General features: G+C 37.8%; 1 protein-coding gene across 2 annotated transcripts in view; it reads left to right on the top strand.

Annotated features, from left to right (window-relative positions):
- Mondo (MLX interacting protein mondo) overlaps positions 1-14,465 on the top strand; it is a 289,601-nt gene extending 275,136 nt beyond the window's left edge. For both annotated transcript variants that reach the window (XM_090376144.1, XM_090376138.1), the window contains exon 18: positions 13,899-14,465. In XM_090376144.1, the coding sequence (XP_090232270.1) occupies positions 13,899-14,014 (116 nt within the window). In that variant the 3' untranslated portion in view covers positions 14,015-14,465. The remainder of the gene's footprint in view (positions 1-13,898) is intronic.
- The last annotated feature ends 1,671 nt before the right edge of the window (positions 14,466-16,136 follow it).

Below are 16,136 nucleotides of genomic sequence, written 5' to 3'. Positions count from 1 at the left end.
AGATGATCCTGCAATGCATATGTAACCAGTGACTCCATTATTTTACCCAGAACAGAAGTTAAACTAACTGGTCTGTAATTACTCGTGTCACCCTTCGATCCCCCTTTGTGAATCGGGGATACATTTGCACATCTCCAGTCCGTGGGGACTTCCCCTGAGTCCAAGGATGGTCTCGTAATTATGGCTAAGGGTTTGCTTACTTCCTTTGCTGCCTCCTTTAATATAACTGGATAGATCCCATCCACCCAAGGTGCCTCTTTTATGTTCAATTTCACCAATTTCTTCTCCACTTTGCTCTCAGTTATTACAAAATCATTAAGCACCCTGCTACAATTTGATAACCTTCCATTTTCAAACCTTAATAACTCCTCATGTGTGAATGTAGATGCAAAATAGTCATTCAGACTGTTTGCTATATGAGAAGGATCATCAACAGTCGAACCATCGATGTCAAATGGACCAATCAGATTCATCCCCTTCCTTTTAGAGTTTATATAAGTAAAGAAATCCTTGTTGTTTTTCTTAGCATCTTTTGCTAAAGATTTCTCGTAATCTGCCTTTGCCTGTCTAACCTCCTTTGTGACCTGATTACAGACTAGCTTATATCTGCCATAGGCTTCTGAGTCACTTGATAATTTATATGCATCCCATGCATTTTTCTTCTCTGTCACGAGTCTCATTAGTTCATTTGATAACCATTTAGGCCTAAACCTTGAAGAATATTTCTTAATAGGTATGAAACATTTAGTAGCTTCCACGATTAATTCCTTGAATGCTTCCCACTTAGAATTTACTGTTGGTAATATCATCAGTTGTTCCCACTTTACAGAATTTATAAATTGTCTGAGACCACTGTACTCACCTTTACTGAAGCAAAAACCCTTTCCTTTACCCCTGATGGTAATTATATCTTTAAATAAATACCACATCAGTACACTGCGATCATTGCCACCTAGTGGTTCCTTTATCTGCAAATTCTTAATACACGAATGATCACTGCTGATAACCAGATCAAGAGTATTTTCCTCTCTGGTTGCCTCTCGAACATGCTGCTGCAGAAAACAATCATCCAATAAATCCACAAAAGTCTTACTAGTGTGTGAGTGACCAATCCTCAAGTTCCAGTCAATATCTAGAAAATTAAAATCCCCCATTATAAGAAATTCTGATTTACTAGGCCACTCTATTTCTCTGTACAATTGTGCATTGTACTCATTCGAGTCATTAGGCCTATAACACACTCCTACTCTTATTTTTGCTTTCGCAGTGCTTATGTCACGCCAAACTGACTCAACGGTGCACTGTTCATCTATATCAACTGGATGCACTTCTTTTGATTTTATGTTTTTCCTAATTAACAGGATGACACCTCCTCCCTTCCTTTCTATCCTGTCTATCCTTTCTGTACACATTGTACTCCCCAAATTCCAATTCTGCATTCCTAATATCAGTGTGACACCGCGTCTCTAATATCCCAACAATATCCACCTTTGATGTCTTGACCAACACTTCAAATTCATCAAATTTATTTACAAAATTCTAGCATTGGTATACATGCACCTATTTCTATTCCTAGTTACCCTGACACATCCCATATACCCACCTGTTTCATGATGACTGCCATCAATCCCTGAATCCCCCAGCACCCCTTGCTCCAGGTTGCTACTTATTCTAATAGAAGTTGTGTAGGAATCACCTTCACCTCTGCCTGCGGCTACCTTTAACCTTTTAGTCTTTGAATCCCCCCCCCAAGCTAGCAGTTTTCCGACCCACCTAACACTGCCTCGATAGCGTCAGGAAATATTCTTGCACCCTTTCTATTTAAATGTATCCCATCCCTGTAGAAACAATCCCTCCTGTTAACAAGCACAGACCACGCTGAAAAAAATTCTACCCCTTGAGCCTTGCACATTCACTTCAGGTCCGAATTGATTGACAAGCCTCTCATCATATACTCCCTCCTATCATGTCTGGGCAGAATTGCAGACACTTTCAAATTTAACCCTGACTCACGACTTTTTCGCGATATTGACCTGTGTTTGTTAAGTAAATCTGCAGATCTCCTACTCTTAATGTCATTGGTGCCAGCGTGTACAACAATATCACCTTTTGTGCCCTTAAAAGATGATATATGCTTTACAACATCATCAACTTTTGCCCCTGGCAGACATACCCTGGTCCTGTTCCATCTATCCTTTTTACACAATATATTCCCCGTCTCCCTGACAATAGAGTCACCAACAATAACTAGTTCCTCTGGGACCAGCGCATTCTGCCTTGGAGATTGCCACTATGTTGCCTGATGCCCAGGAGTGAGCTCTGGCATTGCGTTGGACAGCTGAGAGCTTGACGGGCCCCTCATATCAATTTCTTCGAGGGCATCTACCCTACACCTCAAGCTCTCATAGATGCCCAGTAGAACACTGAATTGATGCCTAATTTCTAGACACTATGCACCTGGCACACACAAAGACATCCTCCTTGGCTAGATCATGTTCTGTTCCAGAGTTCGGCAAACATTTCACAAGTTGCACATTTTTTTAGGCTGTGATGCGTATTACGCTATATAATTATATGTTAGAGCTACCTAGTTACCACAATTAAAAATTTGAATTCCCTACTACTCTATACAAAAACAATGGCTGCAAGATTCAAACGAAATAATGGTTTTACGTATATTAAGTAGTAATCTACAAAAACTCTTTATCTAAATTAAAAATAACTAGCATAACTATAACTAAAGACTATAAAGTACAATATAAAATAACAATTAGGTAAATAGAAAGGCAAACACTTATCGCTTTTTCAGAGCGATAACGTTTCAGCCATAATTTTTGTGTTTACCAAAACGTTGTATAAGGGGTTGCAAATGTTCATTTTGGAATATTTTGAGAGCACCTGTTAAATATTACTTAGCTTTGCCTTAACTATTAATAAATATCTTTTGTTTATATTTCTGTTTGTGATGCTAGTCATTAATGTAACATACCATCACAAAAAAAAGGGTTAGAAATGTGAAATTCCTGGTGATACACTTTCTTTGGACACCAGTGTATATATTTGGTTATATACTAAATGTAAGAGGTATAGTAAATAAATCTGATGAATTAAGCATTTCATGTCATGAAATACTAACATCAGAAATATCAAAAACATGGTTCCACTCAGACGTAGTGTATACAGAAAGAACACACAGGAAGTGGGGGGAGAAGGTATGCTCTTGATTAAGAAGCATCTAGAGCAGTGCATCTGGTTTTGACATAAGTGGCTAGTGTAAAGTTGAGTCAGTCTGTTGTGACGTAAGCATTAGGAAAACAAAAATGAAAGTAGGAATATTTTTTAGGCAAAATGACTGTGATGGGTTTAGTGAACAACTATATAGACAAATAGAGTGGGCAAGTAAATCAGAATATGTTATAATGGGAGATTTTGACTTTTAAGATATCAACTGGAACTTATGGTTTATCACTTACACAGTAGCAGAATTTTTCTGGATGACTGTTTTCTACACCAACATGTTATAGAGGCAACAAGAGAAAAGAGTACTCTTTGGCTGGTTATCAGGTTGGATCTTCATGCATAAAGAATCTCCGGAGAAAGGAACCACTAAGCAGTAGTGATCATAGTGTATTGATTTACTTAAATATATAACAAGGGATAAAATTAAGGAAGGAAGGATTTTGCTTTTATAAAAGGTGACAACAGTGGTAAGACAGTTTAAATTCTTTTCATTGGAACCAACTGATGATGTTAACAACTAAAAAATAATGATGTTAAGAAAGAAAGAAAAAAAAAAAGACCTGAGGGTAATTATACAGTCTGACATAAAAGACTGTTAGGACAGCTAGTGAGGTTCTGCCAATGATATACAGGAATTTTGCCAGCAGGGAAAAGGAGGTGATTAATTCCACTGTATAAGGCAATGTTGGAATGGGTATGGAGAAAAGCTACAAAATTAGTCAAGGGGCCCTAAAGGGGTTCTAACCAAAAAGACTTCAGTTCTACAAATTGCACCATCTAGAAACTAGGCACCTGTGAGGAGATCTTATTGAAATGTGAAGTCATTAAATGTATTGAGTAAACTAAATGCTGATTTCATTCTTTCTTGGGTGACACATGTAAGGGGGACATTAATTTAAACTGTTGCAGAACAGAGGCACAAAAATTGCTTTCAGCGAGAGAGTAACAGATTATTGGTAAAAACTTCTTTCTGTTGTTGGAAGTGGGTAGTTTGAATAAATTTAAGGAAGGATTGGCTAATGATGAAAGAGTATCCTTGTAATACTCTTATAATTAGCCAAGAGTCAGGGATGGCCCCTGCAGATAGAAGATGTGCAGATGTCTTCTATTCACAAAAGCCGATCAAAGGACAACGTGAATAATTACAGATTTGTAAGCTTAACCTCTGTCCCAGGAAAAATAATGAAGTTAGTGGTAAAGAACTACTGCAGGATAATTTTAGCAGGAATGGAGTTACAGAAGTAACAGCATGCCTTTCTGAGCAGTGTGAACAGTAGTGGCATGTGATGCAAAAAAGGAAGTGTATGAGCTTATACAGCATCAGCCAAAAAAAAATTTACAAAACAATTCCTTCTAAATGTTTGTCCAGTTCCTCCTTAAATTTATTTAACCTATCAACTTCCACAACGACAGATGGAAGTTTGTTCCAGCAATTAACCACCCGCTGGCTAAAGGCAAATTTCCGCACATCTATTCTACATTTGTCTTTCCTCAATTTGAATTTATGCCCCCTTAGGTTGGTAATCTGAACAAGTGGAAGAATCCCATCAGAATTCAGTGTGCTGAACCCATTCAAGGCCTTATACACCTCAATCAGATCACCTCGCAGGTGCCTAGTCTCCAGCCGCTGCAAGTTGCAGAACCTAAGCCTCTCTTGGTAAGAGGATCCCTTCATTCCCCCTCACCAGCCTTGTTGCCCTTCTCTGTACATGCTCAAGGAAATTTACATCCTTCCTAAAATGAGGCCTCCAGACCTGTACGCAGTACTCAAGGCGTGGCCTGACCATTGCCTTATACAGAGGGACAATCACCTCCTTTTCCCTGCTAGCAAAATTCCTATATATCATTGACAAAACCCCATGACCTTCCCTGGCAGCCTGTCTGCATTGCTCAGAAAACTTCATATCTGACTGCACAATTACTCCCAGGTCTTTTTCATTTTCTACCACCTTAAGTGTAGTACCACAGTACTGCATACAAGTCTGGAATCCTATTTTAAGAAGGATATGGGTGCATAGAAGAGCAACCAGATTAGTCAAGGACACAAAAGGGTAATTTTACCATGAAATACTTTAGTTCTGCAAGTTGCAGCATTTGGAAATGAGGCAATTATGAAGAGACCTGATTGAACTGTTTGTTGCAGAAATTTGATTTCATCCAGAGAAATTATTGGACAATGAGGTTTTTTTTTTTTTTTTTTGTTGATGCATAAGCTTAGACAAATTATTGTAGGGATTGACAAATGAGGTAGTTTTTACAATCCCATGATTGATTACCTTACAAACTTCCCCAAGTGGTAGTTGTGGTGCATATTACTTTCACTTCAAAAATAGTTGGAGTATGGCAAAAAAATTTTATGGCTCTTAGGAAAAATCTCTATAGAAACAAATGATTGAATTTGGGCATGTCCATTTGTCACATAGCAGAAAGAATGGGATACCCAAAATAAACTGTTAGAAATATACACAGGGTTTCTTAACTTATGGGTTACTCTGATTCTCTTTAATAAATTGAAATTTCTCCCTACACAAGCATGTGTGCAATGGATTAAAGTGTGCTGATTTTACCACAGGTGAAAATTTTTCACTGCCTCCTCCACAGGAGAATCTCACTTCCAGGAGTCTGTTGGTGGAGTTGGATATTGTTATGAGAGAGGTTGGTTGTGAATTTTATAAATGCAAGGTCATTAAAAAATGGGATCCGTAACCAGACATGTGCTCTGATTTACTTTATCACTCTGGAGGCAGGTGGCTATAACGAGGAAATGTCCTTCAACGAGTTGTAGCATTGCACAAAGAGGTTGAAACCTTTTTGGCTATGGGGGGGGGGCAGAATCATCCCTTGGGTTAGAGCCTGGGGATGATTTTTTTTTTTTTTTTTTTTTACAAGTGGATATTAAACTAGCAAAATTTTCCAGAATATTTGCTGAAATCAATAATTTGAAAATTTCAATACAAAGCTATGATTAGAGTGATTGGGCTAAAAGAAAAGTTGAAGTTTGGAGAAGAAGAAGAAAATGGAAGAATTAAGATTGCTTCTTTCCTGACATTACACTTCTGGAAGATGAAGATGTTGAATTTGCTGATGTAAGAAATATTTTCATGGAACATTTGGAAGAACTATTGACTGTAACTTGTGGGTTGTTCACTCGCACACTAGCAAGGCTTTTGTGTATTTATTGGATGATTCTTTTCTACAGCAGCATGTTTGAAAGGCAACTAGAGGGAGTAATACTCTTGATCTGATTATCAGCAGTGATTCTTCCTGCATTAAGAATTTGCAGATGAAGGAACCACTAGGTGGCAGTGATCACAGTGTGCTGAAGTGGGATTTACTCAAAGAGGTAACTACCATCAGGAATAAAGGGAAGGGAAGGCTTTTTGCTTTCGTAAAGGTGACTATGCTGGTCTGAGACAGTATTTAAATTCTATACGGTGAGACCAACTGATGGTTACCAACAGAGCAAATTCTAAATGGGAAGTATTCAAAGAATTAATCTTGAAAGCTACTAGGCTTTTCATGCCAACTAAGAAATACTGTTCAAGATTAAGGCCTAAATGGATGGCAGATGAACTAATGAGACTGATGGCAGAGAAGAAAAATGCATGGGATGCTTATAAATAATCAGGTGACACAGAATCCTATGGTAGATATAAGCTAGTCTGTAATCAAGTCACAAAGGAGGTTAGGCAAGCAAAGGCGGATTATGAGAAATCTCTGGCAAAGGATGCAAAGAAAAACAGCAAAGACTTTTTTACTTATGTAAACTCTAGATGGAAGTGGATGAATCAGATTGGTCCACTTAATATCGATGGTTCGATTATTGATGAACCTGCTGAAGTAGCTGACAAACTGAATGAGTATTTTGCATCTACATTCACATATGAGGAATGTCTGTAGGGAAGTGGAGGCCAGAAGCTTATCAAACTCGAGCAGGGAGCTAAATGATTTTGCAATAAGTGAGAGCAAAGTGGAGAAGAAATTGTTGAAATTGAACATAAAAGAGGCACCTTGGGTGGATGGAATCTATCCAGTTATATTAAAGGAGGCAGCAAAGGAAGTAAGCAAACCCTTAACCATAAAATGGTTAAGGGTTTCATAAATAAAATTATGAAAGCTTCCTTGGACTCGGGGGAAGTCCCCATGGACTGGAGATGTGCAAATGTGTCCCCAATTCACAAAGGAGGGATCAAAGGGTGATGCAAATAATTACAGACCTGTTAGCTTAACTTCTGTTCCAGGGAAAATAATGGAATCGCTGGTTAAAGCAGCACTGCAGGATCATCTAGGCAAGACTGCAGTTACAGTTCAGACACAGCATGGGTTTGTTAGGGGGAAGTTTTGTCTGACAAATTTGATTGGATACTCTGATGTGGTCACAAAGGAACTGGATACAAAAAAATAATTTTAATATTAGCATTAGCATTTAGCATTAGCATTAGCAGAGGCATATGATGCAAGAAAGCAAGCTTATTCAGCATCAGCCAAAAAAAAAAAACAAAAAAAACCCACTCCCATTTCACCCCTCCGTTCGTTCGAAATACCTGTCCAGTTGAGCTTTAAATTTGTTTAGGCTATCAACTTCAACAACCAGTGATGGAAGTCGGTTCCACCAACCAACCACCCGCTGGCCAAAGGCAAATTTCCGCACATCTATCCGACATCCGTCCTTCCTCAATTTGAATTTATGCCCTCTGAGGTGATTATTCTGAGAAAGATGAAGAATCCCATTGGCATTGAGCATGCTCAAACCATTCAAAGCCTTATACACCTCTATCAGATCACCTCGCCGGTGCCTAGTCTCCAGACTCTGTAATTTGCAAAACTTAAGCCTTTCTTCGTAAGAGCAACCCTTTGTTCCATTTACTAATCTTGTTGCCCTTCTCTGTACCCGTTCCAGCAGCTCTACATCCTTCTTGAAATGAGGCCTCCAGACCTGTATACAGTACTCAAGATGTGGCCTTACCATTGCCTTATACAAGGGAATAATCACCTCCTTATCCCTGCTAGAAAAATTCCTCTTTATCATTGACAAGACACCATGAGCTACTCTTGCAGCTCGTCTGCACTGCTCAGAGAACTTCATATCTGCCTGCACAATTACCCCCAGGTCCTTTTCATTCTCCACCACTGTCAGTGTAGTACCGCAGAGTTGATACGTTGATCTGGGGTTACTGTTTCCCATATGCAGCACTTTACATTTGTCGATGTTAAACCTCATTTGCCACCTCTCAGCCCATCTGTTCAACCTGTCCAGATCCTGTTGCAGCAGCATAGCGTCAGTATTGTCCTTAACGACCCTGCCAACCTTTGTATCATCTGCAAACTTGGACATTAAACTTGATATCCCATCATCAATATCATTCATAAACACCGAAAACAACAACGGACCCAACACTGAACCTTGAGGAACTCCACTAATAACATTAGTCCACGTTGAGCAGTGTCCATTGATTACCACTCTCTGTCTTCTGCCACTCAACCATCCCCTTATCCATAGCAGCAATTTGCCTCCAATGCCACACTGCTCCAATTTGTGCAGCAGTCTTCCATGTGCAACAGTATCAAAAGCCTTTCTAAGATCCAAATATATAATATCAAAGTTATTCCCTGCATCCAGTTCTTTCGTGACTACATCATAGTATCCAATCAAATTGGTCAGGCAAGACCTGCCCTTAACAAAACCATGCTGCGTCTGAGCTATAACTGAATTCTTGTCTAGATGATCCTGCAGTGCTTCTTTAACCAGTGCCTCCATTAATTTACCTGGAACAGAAGTTAAACTAACAGGTCTATAATTACTTGTGTCAGCCTTTGAACCTCCTTTGTGAATTGGGGTCACATTTGCACATCTCCAGTCCATAGGTACCTCCCCTAAGTCCAAGGAAGCTCTCATAATTATGGCTAAGGGTTTGCTTACTTCCTTTGCTGCCTCCTTTAATATAACTGGATAGATCCCATCCACCCCAGGTGCCTTTTTTATGTTTATCCTCAACAATCTCTCCTCCACTTTCCTCTCAGTTATTACAAAATCATCCAGCTCACTGCCAATGTTTACTTTACCTACATCATTCTCCTTCCTGAATAACTCCTCATGCGTGAATGTAGATGCAAAATACTCGTTTAGATTGTTAGCCACCTGAGCAGGATCCTCAACTGTTGAACCATCAATATCCAGTGGACCAATCTGATTCATCCCTTTCCTTTTCGAGTTCAAGTATGTAAAGAACTCTTTTCTGTTTTTCTTTGCATCCTTTGCCAAGGATTTTTCATAGTCTGCCTTTGCCTGCCTAATCTCCTTTGTGACTTGGTTACAGACCAACTTATATCTATCATAGGCTTCCATGTCACCCATTAATTTGTATGTATCCCATGCATTTTTCTTCTCTGCCACATGTCTCATTAGTTCATCTGACAACCATTTAGGCCTAAACCTTGAACAATATTTCTTAGTTGGTATGTAAAGCCTGGTAGCCTCCAAGATTAGTTCCTTGAATGCTTCCCATTTTGAGTTTGCTGTTGGTAACATCATCAGTTGGTCCCACTGTATAGAATTTAAATACTGTCTCAGACCATCATAGTCGCCTTTACGAAAACAAAAACCCTTCCCTTTACCTCTGATGGTAGTTACCTCCTTGAGTAAATCCCACTTCAACACACTGTGATCACTGCCACCTAGTGGTTCATTTATCTGCAGGTTCTTAATGCATGAAGAATCACTACTGATAATCAGATCAAGAGTATTGCTCCCTCTTGTTGCCTCACGAACATGCTGATGTAGAAAACAATCATCCAATAAATCCACAAAAGCCTTGCTAGTGTGCGAGTGACCAACCCACAAATTCCAGTCAATATCTGGGAAATTAAAGTCCCCCATTATAAGACTCTCTGATTTACTGGCCCACTCTATTTCCCTGTACAATATCTTATTATACTCATCAGAGTCATTAGGCCTATAGCACACTCCTACTCTCAATTTTGATTTCCCTATGCTTATGTCACACCAAACTGACTCGACGCTGCCCTGTCCATCGATGTCGACTGGCTTCACTTCCTTGGACTTTATGTGTTTCTTAATTAATAGCATGACCCCTCCTCCCCTCCTGTCCTGTCTATCCTTTCTATACACATTGTATTCCCCAAATTCCAGTTCCGCATTACTTATATCTGTGTGACACCACGTCTCTGATATCCCAACAATATCTGCCTTTGATGTTTTGAGCAATACCTCAAATTCATCAAATTTATTTACCAAACTCCTAGCATTGGTGTACACGCAGGTATACATGCACCTGTTTCTATTCTTAGCTACCCTAACACAACCCATGTGTTTACTTGTACCGCAATGACTACCAGCAGTCTCTGAAATATCCTGCATCCTGTTTTTCAGACTTCTGCTCATTTCAATAGAAGCAGTGCAAGAATCACTTCCACCTCTGCCACTGGCTACTGTTAATCTATTAGTCCTTGTATCCCCCCCAACTAGCAGTTTTCCGACCCACCTAACACTGCCTCGACAGCATCAGCAAAAATTCTTGCACCCTTTCTATTTAAGTGTATCCCATCCCTGTAGAAGCAATCTCTCCTGTTAACAAGTACAGTCCAGGCTGAAAAAAATTCTACCCCTTGAGCCTTGCACAATCCCTCCAGGGCCGAATTGATCGACAAGGCTCTCATCATATACTCCCTCCTATCGTGTCTGGGCAGAATTGCAGACACTTTCAAGTTCAACCCTAATTCACGGCTTTTTTTCAACAGTGACCTGTACTTGCTAAGTAATTCCGCCGGTCTCCTACTCTTAATATCATTAGTGCCAACGTGTACAACTATATCACCTTTTGTGCCCTTAAAAGATGATATCCGCTCTACAACGTCATCAACCTTTGCCCCTGGCAGACATACCCTGGTCCTATTCCACCTATCCTTTTTACAAAGGATGTTCCCCGTTTCCCTGACAATATCATTTACTTGGATTTCAGGAAAGCATTTGCTACTGTTGCACATGGAAGACTACTGTACAAACTGAAGCAGTATGGCATTAAAGGCAAGTTGCTGCAATGTATAAAAGAATGGTTGAGTTGTAGAAAGCAGAGAGTTGTAATCAATGGACACTGCTCTTTGTGGACTAATGTTATTAGTGGAGTTCCCTAGGGTTGGACCCAGTGTTGTTTCCTCTATTTATCAATGATATTTATGAAGGTATATCAGGGTTAATGTCTAAGTTTGCAGACGATACAAAGGTTGGCAGGGTCGTTAATGACAGTAATAATAGTATACTATTGCAACAGGATCTAGAAAAGTTGAGAGGTGGCAACTGAAGTTTAACCTTGACAAATATAAAGTACTGCATATGGGTAGCAGTAACACCAGAGTAACATACCAACTGTATAGTACTACACTCAGTATAATAGAGAATGAAAAGGACCTTGAGGTAATTGTGCAGTCAAATATGAAAAACTTCATATTTGAAACTTCAAATATGAAGTTTTTTGGAAGCTTCATTTTAGGAAGGATATAGAGCTGTTGGAACGAGTACAGCGAAGAGCAACGAGATTGGTCAGTGGAACAAAGGGTTGCTCTTACCAAGAAAGACTTAAGTTCTGCACACAGTAGCATCTGAAGACTAGGCACCTGTGAGGTGATCTAATTGAGGTGTATAAGGCCCTGAATGGTTTGAACAAGCTCAATGATGATGGGATTCTTCCTCTTGCTCGGATTACTCACCTGAGGGGACATAAAGACAATTGTAGAATAGATGTGCAGAAATTTGCCTTTAACCAGTGGGTAGTTGATAGTTGGAACAAACTTCTATCTGCCGTAGTGAAATCAATTACTTAAATAAGTTCAAGGCAGAACTAGACAAGCATTTGGAGTGAATGGATGGGTGAAAATGGGAAGGGTTTTTTTTTTTTTTTTTTGGCCGATGCTATATAAGCTTGCTTTCTTGCATCATATGCCTCTATTAATGCTAATGTCAACTAACTTAATTTTGACCACTACATCCTGAAGGATGTGGCTAAATATAGCTAGGTGCACAACCCATTTAGCATTGATGTTGAAGATTTGGCTGATACATTTCAAGCACCATTGGCCTTCAAGAGTAAATGGCCTTCATGAGGAAATTAAGACAACATTCAGAATGATCAGACACTGTACTAGAACTTTTCAAACTAAACAGAATCACTGACTGAGTTCTAAATCAGATTGAAAAAGGAAAAGCCAATTCTGGGAAACGTATTTTTTTCAGCACTTTCGATCATGGAAACTTATGGCATTCAGAGCGTGAAAATGGACTTACTGAAGAACTTTCAATTGGTAATCTGAAATTGGCAAAGTTCACATTAATATACCAATAACTGTTCTAATATTTGTGCTTTTGCAAAGCTATTATTTTGCAGCACTGCCACTAACCAATAAACAAATTATTAATCATATTTTAATAATTCTTTTTCAAGTACCCAATTTTGTAAGCATTAGTTATTTAATAACAATAAATATAATTAATTTGTAGACAACAGTAAAGTAATTAAAAGGAATTGCATTATTAATTCAAAACTGAACCACGGTAATGAAGCTAACTCCCAAGCTTAATTTGGGTCTTGGCCCAAAAAGGTTAAGAACCCCATTTATACACCAAGGGGAGACAGAAAGTAATGCAATCATTCATCCCATGCAAGTTTTACTACATGCAGCAAAGACCACCATTAATGATACCCCCTCAAGAGCACATCAATAGTTGAAGCAGATAGTAAGAGGAAATTACTGAGTTGATAAACCTGGGATAAGTATAGGACCAACATGAATCAGAAAAATCCTTCATAATAGAATTGGTGACTGACTGTGTAACTGTTCATAAACCAAAGCAGTCTCCCAGCAGTACACATCACTGCCTATCCTAGTACAGAGAACAGATGCATTGGATATTAAAGTAATGGGATATGAAGAAGAATCATAGTCATTATATCAGATGGATACCTCGGCTGTAAAATGCAATTCATCACTCTAGGCATCAGTTGGATGTACCTAGGTGTTTCATATTCCCAAAGAATGGTTTCACTCATATTGTACTGTACCATAATGAAGTTCAGCAGCGTGATGGAATGGGCCTGTTTGAAATTGGTCCACTTGTTGCCATCAAAATGTAACTGTTTTGACATTCTGAATAATATTGCTTTACCTGCATTTTGAAAATTTGCAATGATACAAATACAGCCACATTTTGAGAAGAGCATCACAACAGTATTCTGTGTTGCAAAACAATCAATACAATGGTTGGAGGAGAGGAGAATAATCTTGTGGACCAGCCATTTCCAACCCAGATTTGAATCTAATGAACACCTTTGAGATATTTTGGAACAACAATTGAAGCCAGAATAAGACATTGGTTCAAGCAGAGAACTACTCATGGACTTAGGTGAGGAGTTTTGCAAGTTTCAGTCACCACATATCAAAAAATTATAGTCAGTGTCTCCCATAGAGTTACAGCAGTTGTGTTGTGTAATGCTATATTCACTTCAAAATGGAGTTTGGCAGTGCCGTTAAAGTCCATGGGGGTTATGTGCTATTTATTTTTCTTCTTCTAACCAGATTTTTTTAAAATTTGTCATGATATTAGAAGATCACATGCTTATGTTAATCATCTTCCATATTTCTTTTAGGTGTTCTAAATTCTCTCCGGCATCTAAGCACAACAACAAACATCTTATCTGATCCATCTCGAATGCCCGAAGAGGCTACTCGGGCAGTAACAAAAAAAGAAGTGCTACGACAGTGATAAGACCAAACACCCTGTTATAATAGTATTAGTCGTGGTTATTTTTTGAATGAAAGACACCTGGTGTTTGAATGAATTTACTGCCCATGTGAACTTCTGGTCACGTTAAATCTTTTGTCTTGTATTGATGATAGTGTTCAGCCTACGTGCCAACATTTACTGTTTTTGCTCCATTTCCTCTTTGCCATTATGCTCAGAGAACTGCTATTTTTACTGATGGTGTTCTTTTATGCTCATTGGCCACTTAGACAAATTTTGTGATGTAAGTGTATAAAAGTACTGTCCTTTTTTGTTTTGTATACTTCAGTGTTTCATATTATATATATATTTTAGTCATATGTTATGTTTGTATCCCTCGGATGAAGAGATTTATTTTGAATGATTATAAAAATAAGAGGCTGAAAGAGGAGTTTAATCAAGATTTCTTATTAGGGAAGAATGGACCCCTCCCCCACCCAAAATATCAAGAACTGTTTCTTAAATGTTTAAACCTACAGTTTTTTGGTTCCCTTGGATAATCAGTTCAGGTATTATATTTGAAAGTATTCAAATTTTAGGCATTTTAATCCAAATTAGTATTGGCAAAATGTGCTTATTGGCCTGTTATAATAAAATATTTTAATTGTTTCATTACTACTTTCCTACCAAGGTATGGTAGTAGAACATTTTAAATGAATAATGGTAACTGTCTGATTGTGTATATTCTTGCATGCTAAAGAGACTACATCATATTTTCTCTTTGTACATCTTGAACTTTGACATTCAGTAAAAATTCATCAGAAACAAAGCTTTTCCAAAATTATTTGCTGCTTTGGTATTTTAGGTAATGTTCCCAAAACTATGGAACTAAAAATGTTCCATTTGTCTTCCAGACTGACATCCATTATCCATAATTTATTTTATATATATCTCCTACCACAGGTACTTATACCTCTATGAATGGACTCACTCCCAGAAAATATTAAAATACTTTATTGTACTGCTGGTATGAATAGGTAGTACTTTGTCACCAATGAACTATGGAATAAGCCACCTTGTAAGATAACGTATTTTGGAAAATGCTCAATTTAGTGTGTTTTGAAATTTCATTGTTATGTCTGCGATATTTAAAATCTGAGTTTTAAAGTTTGGCTTTAAAATAAAGTTACAAATACATGTAATATATAAAGAAATTTAAGTTGGAGAGAAACACTTGTGTTGAATGGAGAAAAGGCCAAAATAGTCTTAAGATATATATATATATATATTGGAAAAAATGAGACAAATCAAATCCTGTTACAGAAGTTTCAGTAATGTTTTCCATGAAATTGTCAATAAACAGTTGACTGTCCACATGAGTGACAATAGCTATTTCACCTTCATTCAAGATGCAGTAATCCAATTTCCTTTTTCATGAATATATTCTGCATATTTGGTTCCATAGTTTGCCAGGAACACATTGCATCTAGTATTGCTTATATTTTTGCAGATGCAAATGTACATTTCTGAAATATCACAATATATTCCCAAAAATTGGAACTCTTCAAAATGTTGTGAAGAGGTCTATCCATTACATCCCAATAAGCAAGAACCAGCTTAAAGTAAAAAAAAAAAAAAAAAGCAGACATTATATTAAAATTCATGAGCACAAGGAAAAAAAATATCACTATTAAGTCACTGCTAATTAATTTATTAGTTGCAGAAAAGAAATTATTTTAATTAATTTGCAGGATTGAAGAAAGCATCGAAATCTACATCAAAAATAATTCTGGTGAGGATTAGGGACAATGAAATGGAATAAACAGAATTACGGATTAATACATTATAAAAATCATAACAAAATATATATTTCTAAAGTATATTGATATTTCTGCAAATTCTATTTGAAAAATATTTTTTCTGTTTGTGAATCACTAAATGGCATTTTCCATCAGGAAACTATGATTAAGTTCCCTTTTGATGAATATAATTGCTACTATATACAATCAATTCTGCTATAACACGGTACATGTGTTCATAAAAATCTCCACGTTATATTATTTCACACATTAAAAACAACTGGGTTTATAGGGAAAATAGGGATAGGGCCAGAGCACTCAAAAAAAATAGTCTAGTAAGTAAAACACTAAAAGTTAGAAACCCG

This window comes from Mastigoproctus giganteus, chromosome 1, assembly GCF_048544385.1.
Source record: "Mastigoproctus giganteus isolate SK-2022 chromosome 1, ASM4854438v1, whole genome shotgun sequence".
Lineage (NCBI taxonomy): Eukaryota > Metazoa > Arthropoda > Arachnida > Uropygi > Thelyphonidae > Mastigoproctus > Mastigoproctus giganteus.
The sequence above is the reverse complement of the archived record's forward strand: the minus strand, read 5'-3'. Positions and strand labels throughout refer to the sequence as shown.